The 18952-nt window shown below is 36.8% G+C and overlaps 2 protein-coding genes across 6 annotated transcripts; both read right to left on the bottom strand.

Moving 5' to 3' along the window:
• Positions 1-1881: 1881 nt before the first annotated feature.
• On the bottom strand, positions 1882-7696 carry LOC109086522 (surfeit locus protein 4-like). Its single transcript, XM_042724815.1, has 6 exons — positions 7472-7696; positions 5195-5381; positions 5031-5107; positions 4876-4919; positions 4605-4791; positions 1882-2506 (listed from the first exon to the last, which is right to left on the bottom strand). The coding sequence occupies exons 1-6, from the start codon at positions 7517-7519 to the stop codon at positions 2240-2242; spliced, it is 810 nt and encodes a 269-aa protein (XP_042580749.1). The 5' UTR covers positions 7520-7696; the 3' UTR covers positions 1882-2239.
• Positions 7697-8384: 688 nt separating this feature from the next.
• On the bottom strand, positions 8385-18018 carry ciz1b (cdkn1a interacting zinc finger protein 1b). 5 transcript variants are annotated; one of them, XM_042724812.1, is made up of 14 exons: positions 17901-17954; positions 17508-17663; positions 15962-16066; positions 15745-15817; positions 15556-15641; positions 15278-15339; positions 12640-12819; positions 12439-12563; positions 10432-10525; positions 10188-10301; positions 9974-10099; positions 9822-9894; positions 9602-9723; positions 8390-9005 (listed from the first exon to the last, which is right to left on the bottom strand). In XM_042724812.1, the coding sequence occupies exons 3-14, from the start codon at positions 15972-15974 to the stop codon at positions 8535-8537; spliced, it is 1539 nt and encodes a 512-aa protein (XP_042580746.1). In that variant the 5' UTR covers positions 15975-16066; positions 17508-17663; positions 17901-17954; the 3' UTR covers positions 8390-8534. The 5 variants fall into 5 exon arrangements, with proteins under 5 accessions (XP_042580748.1, XP_042580746.1, XP_042580744.1 ...); XM_042724814.1 differs by lacking the exon at positions 17508-17663 and having other exon boundaries at positions 8385-9005; positions 12640-12813; positions 17901-17955; XM_042724810.1 differs by lacking the exon at positions 17508-17663 and having other exon boundaries at positions 17901-18018.
• Positions 18019-18952: the final 934 nt, after the last annotated feature.

Genomic DNA, 18952 nt, shown 5'->3' with positions numbered 1-18952 from the left:
ATTATAAATAGGCCTAAGCCTAAAATAAGACTTATATTCACTGGAGCAAGGGGTGACAGCTAGTGCAGATACATGCTAGAACAGCTGATACAGTCAGTAGCAGTTTTTTTTAGAAATTACCTAAATACAAGATAATATATCAGATATTACTGGATTACATAAACTTTCCATTTCAGTATGAATATTGATTAATGTACTTTTGCACGTTGCGTTCTATACATAAATGTTCTTTAATATGTAGTTAACAGGAACAGTAAAGAAAACAACAACAATTACCTTAATAGATTAGCAATAGCTTATTTGAAGACTTGAGTGGGTAAGTAACTGAATCTATCATTACGCCTACATGATGAGATTAAAATATCGCATTTAAGAGAATGGCTTGAAGCAACTGGTCGCCACGAAGTCTCATAAAGCAGAAACAGCTTTAGCGCCCTCTACTGTTCACGAACGCCTGACCTTGCTTCAGACGAGCTTCCGCTGATAACCGCAGTTACTGTAAAAAACCTTAAAGAGTAACTAAACCCCAAACCAACTTTTTTAAGTTAATGATCTGTACGAATGGGGCTTTATTAGTGCTGTTCATTGATTCGAGTAACTTTTTTGACATTTGAGTATAAAGTGTTTTAATTCTACAATATATGGTGTAAAAACGTCTGAGTGCTGCTTCTATAAGGTCTATAAAAAAAATCTTAAACTGAAATGGACACAAATGTAGTATTGGAAATCACCTTTACGCTTTGCAGCTGATCACAAAGCGTTTATGACCTGCGCCTGGGACAGAACTGAAGTTCTGTGGTGGTCCTGTAGGGTTTTCCTGCCAGGCTTCATCTCAAACACTGTCTAGAGTCTAGACTGTCGTCTAGGTAGGGGAGATGATTTGTCATGTCAGGTGTTCTCTTGGTTAACAAACGTACAAGATAATGTAATGCACATGAGGAGACTTTCAGCACAGTCACAGTTTTGCTTTTTGGTGGTTTTCAAAGAGGAATCTGCAGAGATACACAAAATAATTTTAAAAGGATTTCCTTAACAAAACAGTTTTGAATCTGAAAGCTCAAACATTGTTTCTTTTTATATTTAGCCTTCAATGACCATTCATCTGTTTTCATGCCATGTAGACCAAAAGGATCGGTTTTTGAATATCACTAGTTTTATTGTTGATTACTAAAAAATAAAGATAAAAAAAAAAAAAATTAAACAACCAACGACATTTTTCCCCCTTTATATGTCAAAACATATTTAAAACACTTAGAAAACCAATATTTTTGTCATTTCTTTTTTTGTACAAAGAGGATAAACACTCAGGGTTTGAGGATAAACACTCAAGAGTCAAACCACAGGGTTTCAATAGTCATCTCACTCTCTGCTTGTTTCGTAAAACACTAGAATTCACTTTTTGTAAACTTCAAAGTGACCTGATGATAGACAGCGAACACGCTAATAAACTAACAGCTTCTTACACAGACATGAGAAGCCAATGAATCTTCAGAATGGAACAGAGCACTCTTTATAAGGGCCATTAAACTTTTTTTTCCTTACATTTAACTACTTTGAAATGGCAGAAAATATTCACGAATAAGAATCTCTCTTTGCGAAATCTTCTTGACCTAGTTTAGCCTCTTGACGGGGAGAGATCGACACATTTAAATGTGCAAAAGTTTTCAAGACCGCAACAATATCAGCTGAAATCCAGCCCAGAGACAGCACATGGAAGATGACTGACTTTCAAAAAAACTGACTTTCCATTTTACTTCAAATTCATTTTGCGATCAATTATATGGCTTAAATGAACTTAAAAGCAGAATGATGTATATATCTAAAGGATATGTCTTTGGTTTGCTGACTTGCAATTGGCACGGAAATAAAAAGGCAGAGAAAGATGGCAAAGGAGATAAATTTGTTATTCTTTCAACATGGTTGCAGCTTTTATAACATGGATGCTTCAGATTTTCAATGGGGTTCTCAAATAACAGAATCTGACCTGAACCTTAATAAATATGATAAACTAATATGTCTAAAAGTGCTGGTGAAAATAATTCAGTAAGCACGCAAGATGAACACACAGACAGTGCATGAGATGTGGAGAGCGGGTCGTTCTGTTGGTCCTGGGGTGTTTGTGAGGCCACGTCTCAATTGGCTCTTTCCTCCCTAAGTAGTGTACCTCCTCTGTGTGAAAGCTGTTGCCAAAGGGCAAACTACAGAGTGAGCGAGTGAGCCGTTTGAGTTCAGTCCTGTCTCACCAGTCTTTCTTCTTCTCATCCATGGACACTCCACCTGGACCTAGTGCTACTACCAGCAGAAGGCCTCCGATCACAGACGTGGTCTGGAAGAAGTCGTACTTGAGGAAGTCGTGCATGGGCTTGTAGGCTGGTATGGTCCAGAAAGCGTTGAAGTACACGTTGATCGCCAGCAGCCAGATGACCAGGGTTAGGGCGGCTAGTTTAGTCTTGAAACCGATTGCTACCAGAACAATAAGTGCTGTGCCCACCAGGTTCTGCAAGATCTAAATCCAAACACAGACACATTAGAACAGGAAGTCAGAGATACACCAGACAAAGGTGAACTGAGACACAGGAAACTTAATTTAACACTACAGAAATCACGTAGGCTAGAGAAAACCTGGTCACGTCTGACCTCTAGTGGTGAAATGGATGATTACAATATCATCATTATTATAGCCGTGAATTGCAATGCATCAGCTAAACAATATGGCAAATTAGCTATGTTTAGTTTACAAATATAGTTAATTCAAAATTTTGGAATTAGTGCATTTTTATTTATTTAAATTAATTATTTTATTCAGCAAGGATGCATTAAATGGATAAAAAAAATGAGTAAATACATTTTATAATGTTACAAAATTCTTCCATTTCAATAAATGCTGTTCTTTTGAACTTTACATTAATCCGAGAATTCTGAAAAAATATGCTAAAAATGCAAAAAATTCTCAATATTAATAATAATTAAAAATGCTTCTTGAGCATCAAATCAGCATATTAGAAAGATTTCTGAAGGATCATGTGACACTGAATACTGGAATAATGAAGCTGAAAATTCAGTTTTGCATCACAGGAATAAATTACATTTAAAAAAAAATATTTAAATAGAAAAATAGTTACTTTAATTTGTAATAATACAATATTGTTTAACAGTATTTTTGACCAAATAAATACAGTATTTGTGAGCATAATTCTTGCGGACCCAAATTTTTGAATAGTATCCATATTTCAGTCTTAATGTAGTCTGTCATTTTTTTTCTTGTGTAGTTTTGTTCATGGCTTCTGAGAAAGAGGAAGAGGCATCATGCAATACTGTATATATGCCTAATATGAATGTCAGATGAATTAATGGCAAAATACTGACATTGGGCCTATAATGTCAAAAACAAGATATGCAAAGCATTTCTTTCCTCTCTTTTATAGGTTGACTATGTATGTATTTTCCTGTCCTAACGATGTACAATGAAAAGATATGAACATTCTCTCCTTGCTGTGTATGACTGCATCAGAACAGATTGCTTTATTGTAACAGTGTTTGACATCAGTGCTGGTAATTGTCTTGCCTTTATAGCTTGTATGTTTGCAAACTATGAGCAGTCTGACTGCCCTTTCTATTATAATTCAACATTTATATAGATAAAGTGAACATAAACTGTGCGTGTCAGGCTGCATTATGATGCAACTGACACAAAAACTCCATCACCAACCCACTTCCTGAGCACCACAATCACAGCCTCCTCTGAGCCTGAAGCACTTATCTGCAGAAACAGCTGAACCTGGAGCAATAAACTTTTAGACGTTCTGCCAAGTCATAAGATGTGGTTTATGAGCACATTTATAAAGCCAGAAAAGGCCAACTATAAATGATAATGATTCCACATTCAGTCATATGTAAACAGGGCTGATTGAAGTCTTAAATCCAGTTCTAAGCTTGATTCTACAAAGTGTTGAAAGATAAGCAAAACATTTGTATAAAAAGTTGATTTTCAGAAACTGCAATATTCTAAATGCCAAAATTAACTTAGCAATGATGCAATGAATTGATCAAAAGTGACTGCTAAATAAATTGATATATAAAGACATTACAATATTATAATATATAACAAAACATTTACAAACTTTTTAAAAATAAATGTATATTACAGAAAACAATTAAATTATGTAAAATATCATTAAATGATTAATATGAACAATTTAAAACATAATATATAATTGCCATTCATTACTGTTACATTATTTTTTATTTTCTTATTTTCATAAAATACATTTTCACACAATTCTTTTATAGAAATATATTATTTTATTATATATTATACACATTTATTATTAAATCTCTAGTTAATTTAAAAATAATAATTACTGCCTATTTAAAAAAAAAAAAAACTTAACTGATACCAAGACAATTTTCATGACTGCATTATAGTAATCAGAATAATATTTTCTAGCATTACAGAAGAGATTATCATGAAAAAAAAAAAACTTAATCCTAAAGATTTTTAAAACTGCACAATACAATTTATTTTTTCCCTTTTAGTTTATGAAATTGAACCTAGAGATTTCTTCGTGATTCACCCATTTACCACGCTGAGAATATCTGCTCACCGAGAGGAAGCTTGTATCAAAGTGCAGCAGCGTCATAAACATAAGCACCAGCAGGACTCTGCCTCCCAGCTGCATGTACTGTTTAGGAGAGCTCTCTCTCATAGTGGGAACCCCAGCAAACATACTCCTGCCCTCAGAGCGCGACTCCGCAAGCAGCAGCAGCAGACCTCCCCCCAGAGCCAAATTCCTGAAACACAGAGAACATGACGAGATCAGAGCATAAAACACAGGATGATATACTCATTCCTAGCTTATCCTGCAAAGAACATACCTCATCAAAAACTTTGGGTCCCAGAGAATGCTATAGGCAACAGTCTGAAACAGATAAAGATCAGCACTGTAATTAAACAGTTTAACTTAATTACATTCCAAACCAAAGATAACATCTAATTACAATCTTAAAGAGCACAAACAGAATGCTCACACCTGTAATGCGATGAGTCCAAATAATCCAAAGCAGGCATACTGCACAAAATTCCTGCTCAGGATCAGTATACAACCACCTGTAAAACAGATAATGACACATTCCATATAAAAATCTGAAGATGATCCAAATCACCAGAGATATTTCCTCTCAACAAACTTCTTACCCAGCTGTCCGAGTAAGTTGATTAAAACAAACAGTGTGGCCAGGAAGACGCCACATCCCCACGTCGTCTCAATATATTCTTTCTGCTCACTCCACTGGAACCACATGCGAATGCCGTCCTCCAGGAAGGTGCTAATCAGACACAGACGCGCTATGTGGGGCAGGTACTGCTTCGTCACTCGAAGGAACTAGGGATGAACAAAAAGACAAAGATATAATATATGCAGCAGCAATAGTAATGCTTGCCTTAGCAAACACAAATAATGAATATGTAATGTCATTCTGAACATGTCTATATTTCAGGGCAATAATTACTGATGAAGAAGGCACAGCTTTATGATCATGTGCATAGATTTCAATTAGAGAACACATCCTAGGTCATCATCAAGGACCATGCTGTGATATATCACCATTCAAAAGGTGTGAGATCAACTTTTAATCAGCAAGGATGCGTTCAATTAATCAACAAGTGACTAAAGACATTCATAATGTTACAAATGATTTATATTTTTAATACAGCCATTTTAGTTCAAATAAATGAGGCCCTGATGAGCATTAGAAACTTCTTTCAAAAACATTTTAAAAAGTCTTTTGATCAGAAATCCAAGTCAACATAAAGAAGGATATTTATTATAGCCTAGCACAGATTTATGCAGTTAGAAAGCGGTTTTAATATCTACTTACAGATGTCAAACAAGATGAACAAAGGAAAAAAAAAAACTAAAAAGACATAAATCCATCCTAGTGTGAATAGTTTAGATTTACACAAGTGTTAAATTACTTCAAGTAAGTGCTGAAGCAGCTCTTCAAATGAATGCTGCTTGATGTTCAACCCCTGAGCTCCAAATACCCTTTTCACTTCCCCCCACATTTTCAGTCAATATCAGAGCACAGGTGGCCAAAAGCACATCCGTTTGCTGCTGATGCCTCATGAGCACGTCTCCAGCATTTAAATATCACTGTGGTGTACTAGTAATAAATCTTTTCCACTTCCTCATGCAACAGGTGTTGAATAGATATGTACAGGGAAGGAAAAAGATAAGATTACAGGATATTATATTCTCATTGCGTAACCCTGTAACGTGAGCTAGCTTGTTAAGTGAAAGTAAGAATTAATAATCTGCTTGTAAAAGCCAATGGTAGATTATAGAATTCTGTTATTTGTTAATGAAAATAAGCAGATTGCAGGAATACTAAAACGCATAGATTTGGTCAATACATGGCAGGGTTTCATAATAACACTCTCTAAACCAGCTGCTGATTAACTCACATTCTTATGTGAGCTTTGACACCGGCCTCTGCTAAGCCCCGCCCCCAGACGATCCACATCAGCACTAAGAAGAAAACGGGCCAATCAGCATTCAACAAGTACCAAGCAAGACCAAATGAATGGGAAGAGATCTCAGGGCCAATGTCTGCCTGTGTGTCAATACCTTACTCGCAGTCTGTGTGCCTGGAGGGCATTTGACTTGTTTCCAAGCAGCACAGGAATATATCGAAGAGTACAGGATTTGCCTTATGTTACATGTTTGCTGAATGAGAGTAGTATGAACCAAAATTGGGAATTTTGGTTAATCAATTTACTAAAATTACTTTGAAAATTAGGCCATAAATAATTAATCTGAGATGCTGATGTCAGTAATGGCCTTGTTTCAGCCTTGATAAACACACACAACTCCAGTTTATACACACATAATAATTACATATATTTATAAAGTGGATTTCTATTAAGCCAAAAACAAGAAGAAACAGCACAGCATGAAAAAAGGGCCCCAAATACATCCAATAATCCTGCAAATTATGCATATTCTGATACGTAAGCAACAAAGGCATCGGATTAAAGGCATATTTTTCTAACCAGTCATCTTTTATGTTGGGTATTATGAGTAACATACACTCTTTCGCTTCTACATATGAACACGTTTGAAGACACTGAGGAAAACGATTCGAGGATAAAGTTTGTAAACATTCTGAGTTCACAGAAATACAATATATGTACTTATATATCTTTAATAGCTATGAATGTCAAATGTTAGTACAAGAAAGCAACCAAACCACAGTTTTTCTGAAAAGTATTGCTAATACTTCAGTCAGTCCTTCTAGTCACAAGACTTGAATTTAGTCAGTAAACAAACCTCATTTGCAGCCAAGCAAACAAGACGAAACTATACACGCAGACAAGGACTTTCCTGAACTTCGAGAGCATTTGTTTAGCAGAGAAGAGCAGTCTCCGTGATTTACTGTGCAAGTTGACTGGCAGGGCCTTCTGTTCTCTTACCTGATCCGCCACGTCCTCCGCGTTGCTCATCAAATCATTTTGGGCCATGACACCAAACTCCGAGAGCCGATTCCCGTCTGCAGGACACCTTGGCTTGTTTGTGTGCTTTTAATCGAGATCTATGTCCGCTCGCAGGTGTTACAGGTCTCGCACTAGCTTTGCTTGCCGTCGTCTGTGTGTGTACTAGAATGCCATCTCCGCCCCATAATGCCCTGCAGTTTGCTCTGTCGCCCCCTGCAGGACACACATGTATCTGCATGCCACGTGTACTGATGCGGCCAGAGAGCTCCAGCTGCGACTAGTCTACTCTCAGCCTGTAATGACATACATTTTCATAGACTGCCTTTTTTTATCCAATAAATTAATAATTAAATATTTGGGGGGGTAGGGGACACTATAGATGTCACCACATTTTCAAGAAGGGGTTAATAATGGAGATTATACACAGGTTCATAATGTCCACAACCTTGTCCAAACTGTATATGGAAATATTAGTCCTATATTTTTAATACTTTTATTACTATTACTGGTCTATAACACTAGAGGCTTTTCTTATTAAAAAAGAAAAAAGAAAGAAAGTAAAAAAAGAAAGGAGAAAATTGGCAGTGGATGATCTGTGTGCATTTTAATCAAGAAATCTGTTCTAGATTTGGACATTAATTGTGGACATGAATGTTTTTACTTCCTTTTCCCAAACGATGCTAAATGGAGGTGCTGAAAAATACCTTAAGTTAATATATATTAACAATAGATATGATGAATAAGAATGAACAAATAATTGCAGCTCAAGTAACAACACCAGCCTAGATGAATAAACTGTTGTTCAACAATTATTATAATTATATGTAAAAATACAGTTTAAATGAAGGAAATGAGATTTACAATATTTATGAATTTAAATGAACATTTATTTATTTTCTTTATTTTTTTTTTTGAAAGTATCATTCTTTTCTCAGGTTTTCTTCACAGATTTCCCAGAAACACTCGATGAACTCCGATGAACATGAAGAACAATGAAAAATGATATTTTTGTTCGGTCTTTGCCAACTGTCTCTTTCTAACCTCAGTTGATTGTGTTCTCCTCTGAGTTCAACTGTGATGCATCACACAAACTGTTTGTGGGTGTTGAGCTCACATTTTCTTGCTCTTCTGAGTAATGCACAGGGTCACAGGATGTCTTTTGTTTTTCACTGGACACAGATTCTGTGTGCTGTAGCTCTTGGCAGTGTGACTCTTGGCTTGACCCTGAGCCACAGTGTGGAGAACATATTAAGTGCTTCATGACCACGGCAGGCTTCTGTGGAGCTCCAGAGTGTTTCGAGCGTGGAGACTTGGATTTGTGAGGTCTCTTAGATGGCTTAAGCTTCTTCAAGTGTAAGCGCTCTCTTGAGAAGTTGATGTGTGGTCTGTTGAGATCTGCACAGGAAGCAGCGAGCTCCAGGCACCGAGGGTCGCTCTTCAGGCTGCTACATGACGCATCACTCTCACAGTCATCCTGAGGTGGCTTCTTCTGCATTTTCAGAGCATTGTGTTTCTGAAAATCAAATACAAATCTGAGCATTTGGCATTGAATTCACTTTTTTGTTTAAAAATTCCTTCTACATTATTTACACAGATATATTTCTCAGTATTTTAGCTGCATTACGTTCAATGGACCATCTGATCAGACATAATGTCAAAATATTCACTAACACCCATCAGTGTTAAAAAAAAACATTTTATGCTCACCAAGGCATTTACTACTATTGTGAAATATTATTCATAAATATTATTTAAAATATATTTAAAAAATATTAAATAGTAGAAGATATTTCACAGTATTATTTTTTAACTGTATTTCAATCAAAAACAGGTTTGAGCACAAGAGATTTTATTTCAAAAACATTACAAAATCTTGCTGACCTCAAACTTTTTAACAATGGTGTAGTTAAAAAAATAAATAAAATTACAACAGCTTCAAAATTCACATTTGAGTTTTAACTGTGTGTCATTAATCACAATCTGACTGGCCATTACATTATTTGAGAGATCTACCACTACCACTTACACCAGGCTATTATTGTAGTATCACTGATTTTAGATTTGCCTTAAATGACACAAATTCATTTCAAATTCCATCATTTTCCTCACCTGTAAGTTCTGGAAGTGCATAAGAGACCTGCAGTGAGTTTCCCGTGCAGAAGCCTCAAAGTGGTAGAATTTATGACACAGCTTACAGAGGAAACCAGCAACAGGGACCACAAAACTAGTGCCTAAGGGTCAGAAAGCAGTCAGGTCTGTCAGATGAACTTACTCACAAACTATTCTCTGACAGTCTACTTTAGAGAAGTGGTTAAAGTCCAGTACTCACCATACTGTGTCTCTGGATCATATGCCTCATAATCAGTCGTCTCTTCCAGAGCCATATCCCTATGACCAGGATGCTATGAACAAAATTTAAATAAATATAAAACTCCAAAAGGGACTCTAATTTAGAAAAGCACATGATGTAATGCAACTAACCTTCTCAAACACTGCAATCTCTTCTTCATTTCTATCCTCCTCATAATCATCTTCCCCTTCAAAGCAGCCAATAGCATCCACTGTTATGAGCTCCTCCATAACCTCCGGGTCACCCTCGTTTCGTAACTGTAACAAATGTTGAAATAAAAAAAGTTTTATTCAATTTCATTTAATACATTTTAGATTAAAATACCTACAAAATATCCATACAAACCTCCTCAACCCTCTGTTTGTGCTCAGGAGACTTCATATGCTCAACAAACTTGCGAGGAGTCCTAAAGTGGCGCTCACACAGGGTACAGAAAGGTCTCGAGGATACCTTTGCCATCTAATGAGATGAAAAGACATAGCATTTTCATACAATCAAACTCTGCTCCTCAAGTATATGTGGATATTTCCACATATACATATATAGTGATTAGATTTGGTGGTATTTGTTTTGTTAATGTTAAGGTCACCTTGTGTTTCTTAGTTCGTCTGTGCTCGATGAGGTCACCAGAAAAATGAGACTGGCAGGTTGGACACCAGCGCTGATGACCCATCCGTCTCTCTCTGTTAAAGAGCAAAAAACAACTGTGTTCTACATAGTGTTGTGCAGTTATTTTTTTTAACAATAGGCAATGATGGAATGCTTAATATTTTAACTTTTTTATGTGAGTGAAGTACACTAACACATTACTGCGAGTTTTTGTTTCACAATTCTGACTTTTTCTCACAATTCTGACTTAAAAAAAAAAAAAAAAGAGCAGAATTTCGAGATATAAACTCGCAATTGTGAGTTATAAAGCCCAATTCTGAGGGGGAGAATTAATATGTTCTCAGAAATGGGATTTCTCACAATTCTGCTTCAAAGTGCCCCTATTATGGATTTTTGAAAATTACCTTTCATGCAGTGTGTAACACAGCTCTAAGAGAATGAAAACATCCTGCAAAGTTTTAAATCTAAAAGCGCACTGTGTATAAAGTTATTGTCTTTCAAAAGAAAGAGTCGACTCCGAGTCATAAAAATTAGTCATTTTTTAAAACGAATCTTAAGCTGTTTCCTAGTTGATGTCAACATGAAATATTAGCATATTTATGCCCGCCCCCTTGTTGCATGCTCAGACCCAGGAAAACTTAAACCTCCTCTTCCTCAAACACCGTAGCGGATTCCTGTGGAGAAGATGCTGTGCTCTGCACTGTGAGGGTAAATCCATTAGGGTACAGTTAGGGTATGTTGAAAAACTCCCAACTCATTTTCTCCTCCAACTTCAAAATCATCCTACATCGCTGCAGTGTTTACAAAGTAAAGTAGACTGACCACAAGGAGGGTATAAGTTAACCTCAGAAATATTCTGCAGCAGTAACAGTTTTGCATGCTCTGGTGCTGAAGTTATCATGAAATTCCCGCTTATTTTCAAAAAATATATAACGTTAATGCACATCAGTAACTCACCAGGAAGACCAATAATCTCAGACACCTTGGTCCAAGCATCTTTTTTTTTTTTTTTTAATGTTCCTGTACACAAACTTCCAGCCACTTTGACGCTCCCCCTGCTGGCAGTGTGAATGCACGGTAACAGCAATATCTGCTCACTCGCAATTGTCTAGAAATGTGTTGATGAATAGTGAATGTTTGTCGTTGTTATTACTTGTAGTTCTGATAAAGAATAGAGCAATACATTGGTGTACAAAATGCAGTGCTTTATCAATACGTTTCTGCGTTGGGCTAATGCAAATTCCATGGCTGTTTGGGTGTTTAACACCGAGCTGTGGGCTCAGTAATGGTGATGGGCGTTCCATTATTGACATGCACTGCATGCAGTAGACCAATCACAACTGACTGGGTCATCAGACCAATCACCGCAGATTAGCGTCACGCAAAGGAGGGGTTTGGAAAAACGAATCGTTGAGTGAACTGTTTGGGAGTCGTTGAGCAAAAAATAAAAAAAATGCATATTATAAGACAATGAAAGTGTTTTTTGATCTTGCATGCATGTCAACCTGTTGTTGGGGACTCCCAAAACCAAAATATGAACCTTTCATTACCCACAATAGTGGCATTTTAATACTGTAACTTGCAATTGTGTGCTATTAACTCGCAATTCCTAGAAAGTTAAAATTGCAATATAAACTGGCAATTCTGAGAAAAAAAGTCAGAATTGTGAGATTAAAATTTGCAATTACCTTTTTACATTTTTTATTCAGTGGAAGAAACAGGCTTCTATGCTATGTTTAGAGTCATTCAATCAAAAAAAGTTTAAGAAATAGTAAAAATTTTTTTTTTTCAATGTATGAAAGCAACATAAAAACAAAGATTAGAGAAGTGTTTTAAAGTCGATTTTTAAAAGTTTCCTTCCTTATCTTTGCTATCTCAGACTGTCACAGACTCAAAACAGTTCTGACAGGGTTAAATTGTTTGTTTTTACTTATAACTAAGCTAAACATACACACTACACCTCTAAAGTGCAGAGAGCATCACCTACCTGTTTGTACCCTGCAGGGACTCCTGGGTGGGGGGTAACAGTGTGGCCAGACAGGTGTTGCTCAGACGCTGGATTTCCATCATACGCTGCTGATGATCTAAACTGGTCATGTGAGTCTGGAAGCCCTGCACAGGTCAAACACCTCACTAAACACAATGATCAAACGACTCTTCTCTTCAGTAATGTACAGTCAAGTCTTACTTGCTGGTCAGAACAGGTGACATTGCAAATGTAGCAGGTGAATTTAACTGTGTGCTTGCTTCTCTCTTTCTCTCCCTCTTGGCCTGCACCTGCTGCCGTCTCTTCAGGTGAAGTGCTGAAGGCTCGACTCTCACTGCTACGCTGGATGGTCACCTTCAGAGACGTACCAACACCCTGCACCTGAATGACAGCTCTTATTAAACAAGTATACCAGGTTTAATACAATATAAGCTCTTATTGATTAAGTTGAGGTGGAGTTCTTTTCAAAGTGGAGAATGATTTAACTCCTATGGGTGGGGCTTCATGTAAACAGTGTTTTACAAATACAGTAACATCAGAACCTGAAAGACTGGTAAATACTACAGCTTTACACAGACAAGGATGATAAGTGAAACTAAAACACTACCATTTAAAAGTCTGCGGTCAAATGAATGTTTTATTCAGCAAGGATATGTTAAGGAAATTAAGTAAGGGATAATCAATGGCTTGCCATGCATTAAAGGATTTTACATGCACGACTTTGAGGCAAAGAACCACCCGACTTGAAGCCTCAGCAAAGTGCATTTAAAATCCTTTAATGCACGACAAGCCGTTGATTATCCCACTTATTCCTTGGTCATTTGCCAAGTTATAGACAGGTTAAAACTAGAATTGCTCTTTGCAGCGCAGTATTTGACTGAATGGGTAAAAATGACAGTTATTTTCGTCAGTTATGGCACCTTAGTGCTAGCATTCTGACAGCTTCAGGAGCTGAGGGTTTGTCCCGTAGCTAATTTTACACAATGATTACAAAATTTGTATAAAAACATTTTTATTTAATGAAAAATTAGCCTTCTTAAACTATTATTTATAAGCTTTTTTTTTCCTTCTGGGGCCTGAGATAGAGGAATTTGGTTCAATACCGCTAATTAAACAATTAGGGCTCTGCATTTAAGTGAAAGTGAAAGTGAAAGTCGTGACATTTGCCAAGTATGGTAACCCATACTCGAAACTGGTGCTCTGCATTTAACCCATCCAAGTGCACACACACAGCAGTGAGAAGTGAACACACACCCGGAGCAGTGGGCAGCTATATCCAGCGCCCGGGGAGCAACTGGGGGTTCAGTGCCTTGCTCAAGCGCACTTCAGCCATGGGTATTGAGGGTTAAAGAGAGCGCTGTTCATTCACTCCCTCCCACCCTCCCACCCTCCCTCCCTCCCACCTACAACTCCTGCCAGCACCGAGACTCGAACCTGCAACCTTCTGGTTACAAGTCCAATTCTCTAACCATTAGGCCACAGCTGTCCCACATCCAAACCCATCCAAAGTGCACACACACAGCAGTGAACACACACACACCGTGAACACACACCCGGAGCAGTGGGCAGCCATTTATGCTGCGGCACCCGGGGAGCAGTTGGGGGCACTTGAACCATTTTGCACGAAAAATGACAGAAACTTGCTTCAGCTTGTGCGCAGCTTGTTACAGTACCGAGTTCTGAAGGGGATGGTTAGGGGGGATGCTTTTTGTCATTTTTTTCCACCAGGAGGATGCCACCCCCCCCCACATACCCCCTCAATTCGAGCCCTGGTTGTGTGAGTGTGAGCCTACCTGCGTCTGCGTGTCTGTACTTCAAGCTGTACTTCAAAAACAGCGATTTTACTACCTCACTGCTGAGGAATATAATGTAACGATCTAGTATCTAGACTATTTTATAAATATAAGTTGCAGGGCAACTTTGACAGCATTGTCTTTCAGTTTCAATCTTTCTGAAAATCCTGTGTCGAAATTGTGCCTTGTTTGTAATTGAATCCGTGGTAAAATGAAGTGAACAAAATAACAAGTTCTTACTGACGAGGTCTGGAGCTTCATATAAAGTTCATCCATTTTTTCCTAACATTGGGATCAGAAGGAAGGAGATGCAAAGACTGTTTTTCCACAACTTGACACTGCACAGCATCTTATTTTCTTCATTTAGGAGCATCTTCATTGTTTGGTTTCTGTATAGATCTGGGTTTGTCTTTCACTACATGCCCGAAACAATGGGCGGAGCTAAACAGGCGTCGATGTAGACAGGGTTTAGGAATGTGTGAAATGTCTGTTAATGAATACCCAGGATTAACAGTTAACTCCTAGTAAGACGATCTCTGGGATGAGCAGTGTGAAACATGATTGCAGATAACCCAGGATTCTGTTTATCCAGGGTTTAGGATGACCCAGGGTTAACAAATTCAAACGTGAAAAGCCCTTTTGAGCTCTGAAACTTGCTGATTTTGATGTTTTTATAGTACAATGACCTCTTATATTTCAAAAGATCAAGGGAAATTTGATTTCTCTGTTCATGACCCCTTTAAGACTAGAGTAATGGCTGCTGAAAATTCAGCTTTGGCATAAAAGAAAACAATTATTTTTTCACTGTATTTTAATCAAATAAATGCAGCTTTAGTGAGGATAAAAGTCTAAAACATTTAAAAAACATTAAAACAATCTTACTGACCCCCAAAAGCACAACTAAACATGTATTAATATACGTTACATTTTTCTGAGGGTCACTGGAATGTATTAAGTATCAAATTATTATTTAAAACTGATGTACTGATGTTATTGGGAAAGTCCATAGGTAAAGATATGTTACTGTATAAAATATGTTACTGCACCTCTGCTGCTCTGTTCTGATCCACACTGTCTTCTTCAAGATGTGCAGTGCCATCATCATCCTCTGCATCATTTAGAGGGGAAATAAAAGACACTTCAACTTTTCAACACGACACAAGGGTACACAATAAGTTAAAGTTTGCAGATCTAGAGTTGACAGCACCGAAGTTCAGTAATTCAAAAGTAAACATAGAGTGTGACATTTCAGTAGATGTGTAGTTTGCCTGAGGCTAAAGAGACAAACACAGAGAGCTGTACACTACAGTCAGTCAACAAATACCTTCATGGTCTGATATGCTTGCGGAGTTTGCTTTTGGTGGCTGCTGCATCTTATCTCCATTTGCAGACTCCCCTAGTTCTTTCGGTCTATCCAAAAGAGGCAGTGGATTTTTGTTAGTGTATCACATGAAACACAAACACTGATTTATTTCAGTCTGTCTGCTTTAATATTACATTTATTGAAGATTACCTCTGAGCTCTGTGTTTTTTCAAAGGAGGCTCTCCTTGTTCTGGGACTGAAGAATGAATTTGTCCAACAGTACCTTAGTGTATGAGAAGGAACACACAATTTGTGCACTGAAGATCTTTTCATAGAATTTGACAACATAATTTCTTATGAATTTTACCACTGGTAATAGTCTTAGTGTGAGTAGAGGCATCTCCTCAAGTGTTTAGTGTGTACTCACCTATTTTCCCCATGTCTCTGTATTTGTTTTTCTCATCTGTCAGTTACTTCTCCCAGCTATGTTTAGCACATTCTTCCTCTTTCCGTTTAGGTGCACTTAACTCTTCTTAAATCAAAAAAGCAAAACAAAAAAAGGTGATACATGCACAATGCTCCTTCACCTCACTTTGATATATAATACGATGTAGCCGTATATAATAAATATATCTGTTACCCTGAATGATGATGGAACATTATTTCACCCATTTTTTGACATTTTATTTTTTTAAATTACATTTGACATTTTAATATCAATATTAAAGCAGACACTTTACTGGCATTTAATTGGCTTTCTATTTATATAAAATAACTTTAATAAATTTGATTCGATAGACACCAAAATGTGACATCTCGCCTTATTTATATGTATTTGGTCGTGGTCAGAACTGTTGGTACCCTTGGTAAATATGATCAAGATTCTAAAAAAAAAAGTGGATTATCCAATTGTTTCATTAAAAAAACAAACTATAAAAAAACTAAGCTTTAATTGAAAAAAAAAGAAGAAAAAAAAAAGGAAGGGGGGGGGGGTCACATTCTGAAAATAATTTTTTTTTTCTCTAATACACAATGGGCACAATTATTGGTACCCTTAGAAATTCTTATGACTAAAATATCTCTGAAGTATATTTCCATTCCTATTTCCATTTTTTTTTTTGCACACCAGGGTAACTAGGAACATGAAATTATCCAGCTTTGACTTTTCTATTTCACAGGAGTATGAATATGAGGTAATACAGAGTCCAAATTCCCTTAATCATTCATCACAATGAGAAAAACCAAAGAATATGGTTCTAATGTGCAGCAAAAGATTGTTAAGCTTCACTAATTAGAAAGTGGTTGTAAGAAAATAGCTAAAGCATTGAAAATCCCCATTTACACCAACAGGGCAATAATTAATAATTTCCAATCAACAGAAAATGTTACAAATCTGCCTGGAAGGGGACATGTGTCTATATTGTCTTAATGCAAGGCAAGGAGGAGAGTTTGAGCGGCCAGAGACTTGAGATCACAGCTTGAGATTTGCATAAAATAGTTGAGTCTTGGTGTTGGAAAGCCTTAAACAAAGGGTTTCTTTTTTCTTTTTTGGGAGAGTTTCAAGAAAAAAAAAAAAGTCCAGAAAAGAACATGCTCTCAACCGAAAACAAACTCCAATGTATTAATTTGCCAGACACTACAGGAACTTCAAACAGGACTGGATTCTATGGTCAGATAAACTAAAAAATGAGCAGCAAACACTCAAGATGGGTTTGATGCACACAGGAGTAAAAAGTACCCTATGTTTACCATTAATCATACTACTGTATCTTTAAAGTTGTGGGTCTATATTTCTACCGGAGGTCCTGGACATCTTGTTCAGATACATGGCATCATGGATTCAATTAAATACTAACAGATAAAAAATTAAAAACTGACTGTCCATGCTAGAAATCTTATAATGGGCCATTCCAGTCCTCTGACCTGAACAATATAGAAAACGAGTGTGGTGAACTGAAAGAAGAAGCACCAACATGGAGCTGTGAATCTGAAGGATCTGGAGAGATTCTGGAAGAAGGAATGGTCTCTGATCTCTTCTCAGATGTTCTCCAAACTCTTCAGACATTACAAGTGAAGACTCAGAGCTGGATTCTGACCACGACTGTATATATATCATGTTAATCTTGGCACTGCGTAAATAAATAAGCAATAATAAAGTTAAATGGGTGAGCTTGGCCAGAGCAACCTTCTTTGCTCTTAACATAAATACTCCGTTATATTATATTAATTTAACATTACAGAACTCTATGACTATAAAGAGCTTTATGGACAACAAGTGGCAAAAACCTGCAATGTAAGTTACAGCATATACTGCACACTTTATACGTGTTTAAAACAACATTATTGAAATGTACGAAACAGCTCACCATTTGATTTGAAAACAAGCTTCACTCCATCAGTGTTTATGGTAGATGCCTCTTCCTCTGCTGCTGTGGTGTGGAGCTTACGGACAATTAACAACAGTGCGCCCTCGCTCGGCTCGGAAGAAGCATTACATCATCAGGAAAACCGCTTTGTGCAAAAATACAAAATGACAAATTATTGTATGTGTACTGAAAACCTTTGCATTAAAGTTCAACACAGACAATTAAATCAGGGATAACACACAGTCAGCACTATCACAATAAACTCCAACATGTAAGGGACATTTTTTGCAATTTTGACTTCTGTGATTTATTTCCATATCTATCTAACACATTAGATCAACACATTAGACTTTTCTGAAATCCCTAAGATGTTTTCTAACCACACCAGAAGAAAGAATGTATATTATACCCAGAGGAGACATGCCACACCTATTAGTGTTTTTGTGCCAAAAATAAACAAAAAACAAAAAGCAATTCTGCCTGAATTTGATAATCTGGGACAGGTCACTTTGTAATCTGGTACATATGTATTAGGCCTAAAAAAGCCTACATTCACCATACTTTATGCATTCCAAACACAATATCACCAATTTTTAAAAAGCATTATGAAAAAAATGACAAGCACAGAAATCTCAGGAAATGAGATGTATATTTCAAAATCAAGAAAAATGATTTCTTTCTGTACTCAGGATGAACAATCTACTGTGTTCATTCATTTTAATTCATTTAAAACTATTACAATTTTTAACATTTGTTTAACATTATATTAACATTTTAAAGAATCAACTGAAATTTAAGCAACAGCAAGCAACAATTTGATTAATGGATTATTCAGTCAGTTATTCAAGTTCTCCATTCTATTACAACTGGGGCAACTCTGGGAAAGGCCTCCACCAGCTCTTTGTACTCAGCAATAGCTCCCTTCATTCTACTCTCATTCCATTGGTTTAGCTTTTTCTTATTTCTCTCATTCCCCTCTCTCTCTTCCTCGCTTCTTCTCTTTCCATCTCTTTTCCTGACACTGTGGTGCCATTGTATTCTGTAATACATGT

Source organism: Cyprinus carpio, chromosome B5 (genome assembly GCF_018340385.1).
Source record: "Cyprinus carpio isolate SPL01 chromosome B5, ASM1834038v1, whole genome shotgun sequence".
Taxonomy (NCBI): Eukaryota; Metazoa; Chordata; class Actinopteri; order Cypriniformes; family Cyprinidae; genus Cyprinus; species Cyprinus carpio.
Note: the sequence above shows the minus strand (reverse complement) of the source record. Positions and strands in the feature narration are given on the sequence as shown.

What these genes read in the sequence shown, in the direction of transcription:
- ciz1b (XM_042724810.1), bottom strand. An exon ending in AAGCATATCAGACCATGAAG is followed by an intron (nt 15,340 to 15,555) that starts GTATTTGTTGAC and finishes TAAATGATGCAG; the next exon opens with AGGATGATGATGGCACTGCA. An exon ending in ATCAGAACAGAGCAGCAGAG is followed by an intron (nt 12,820 to 15,277) that starts GTGCAGTAACAT and finishes GCTGTCATTCAG; the next exon opens with GTGCAGGGTGTTGGTACGTC.
- LOC109086522 (XM_042724815.1), bottom strand. Translation starts at nt 7,519, where the DNA reads ATGGCCCAAAATGATTTGATGAGCAACGCGGAGGACGTGGCGGATCAG. An exon ending in CAACTTACTCGGACAGCTGG is followed by an intron (nt 5,108 to 5,194) that starts GTAAGAAGTTTG and finishes TCTGTTTTACAG; the next exon opens with GTGGTTGTATACTGATCCTG. An exon ending in TTGATACAAGCTTCCTCTCG is followed by an intron (nt 2,507 to 4,604) that starts GTGAGCAGATAT and finishes GTTTGGATTTAG; the next exon opens with ATCTTGCAGAACCTGGTGGG.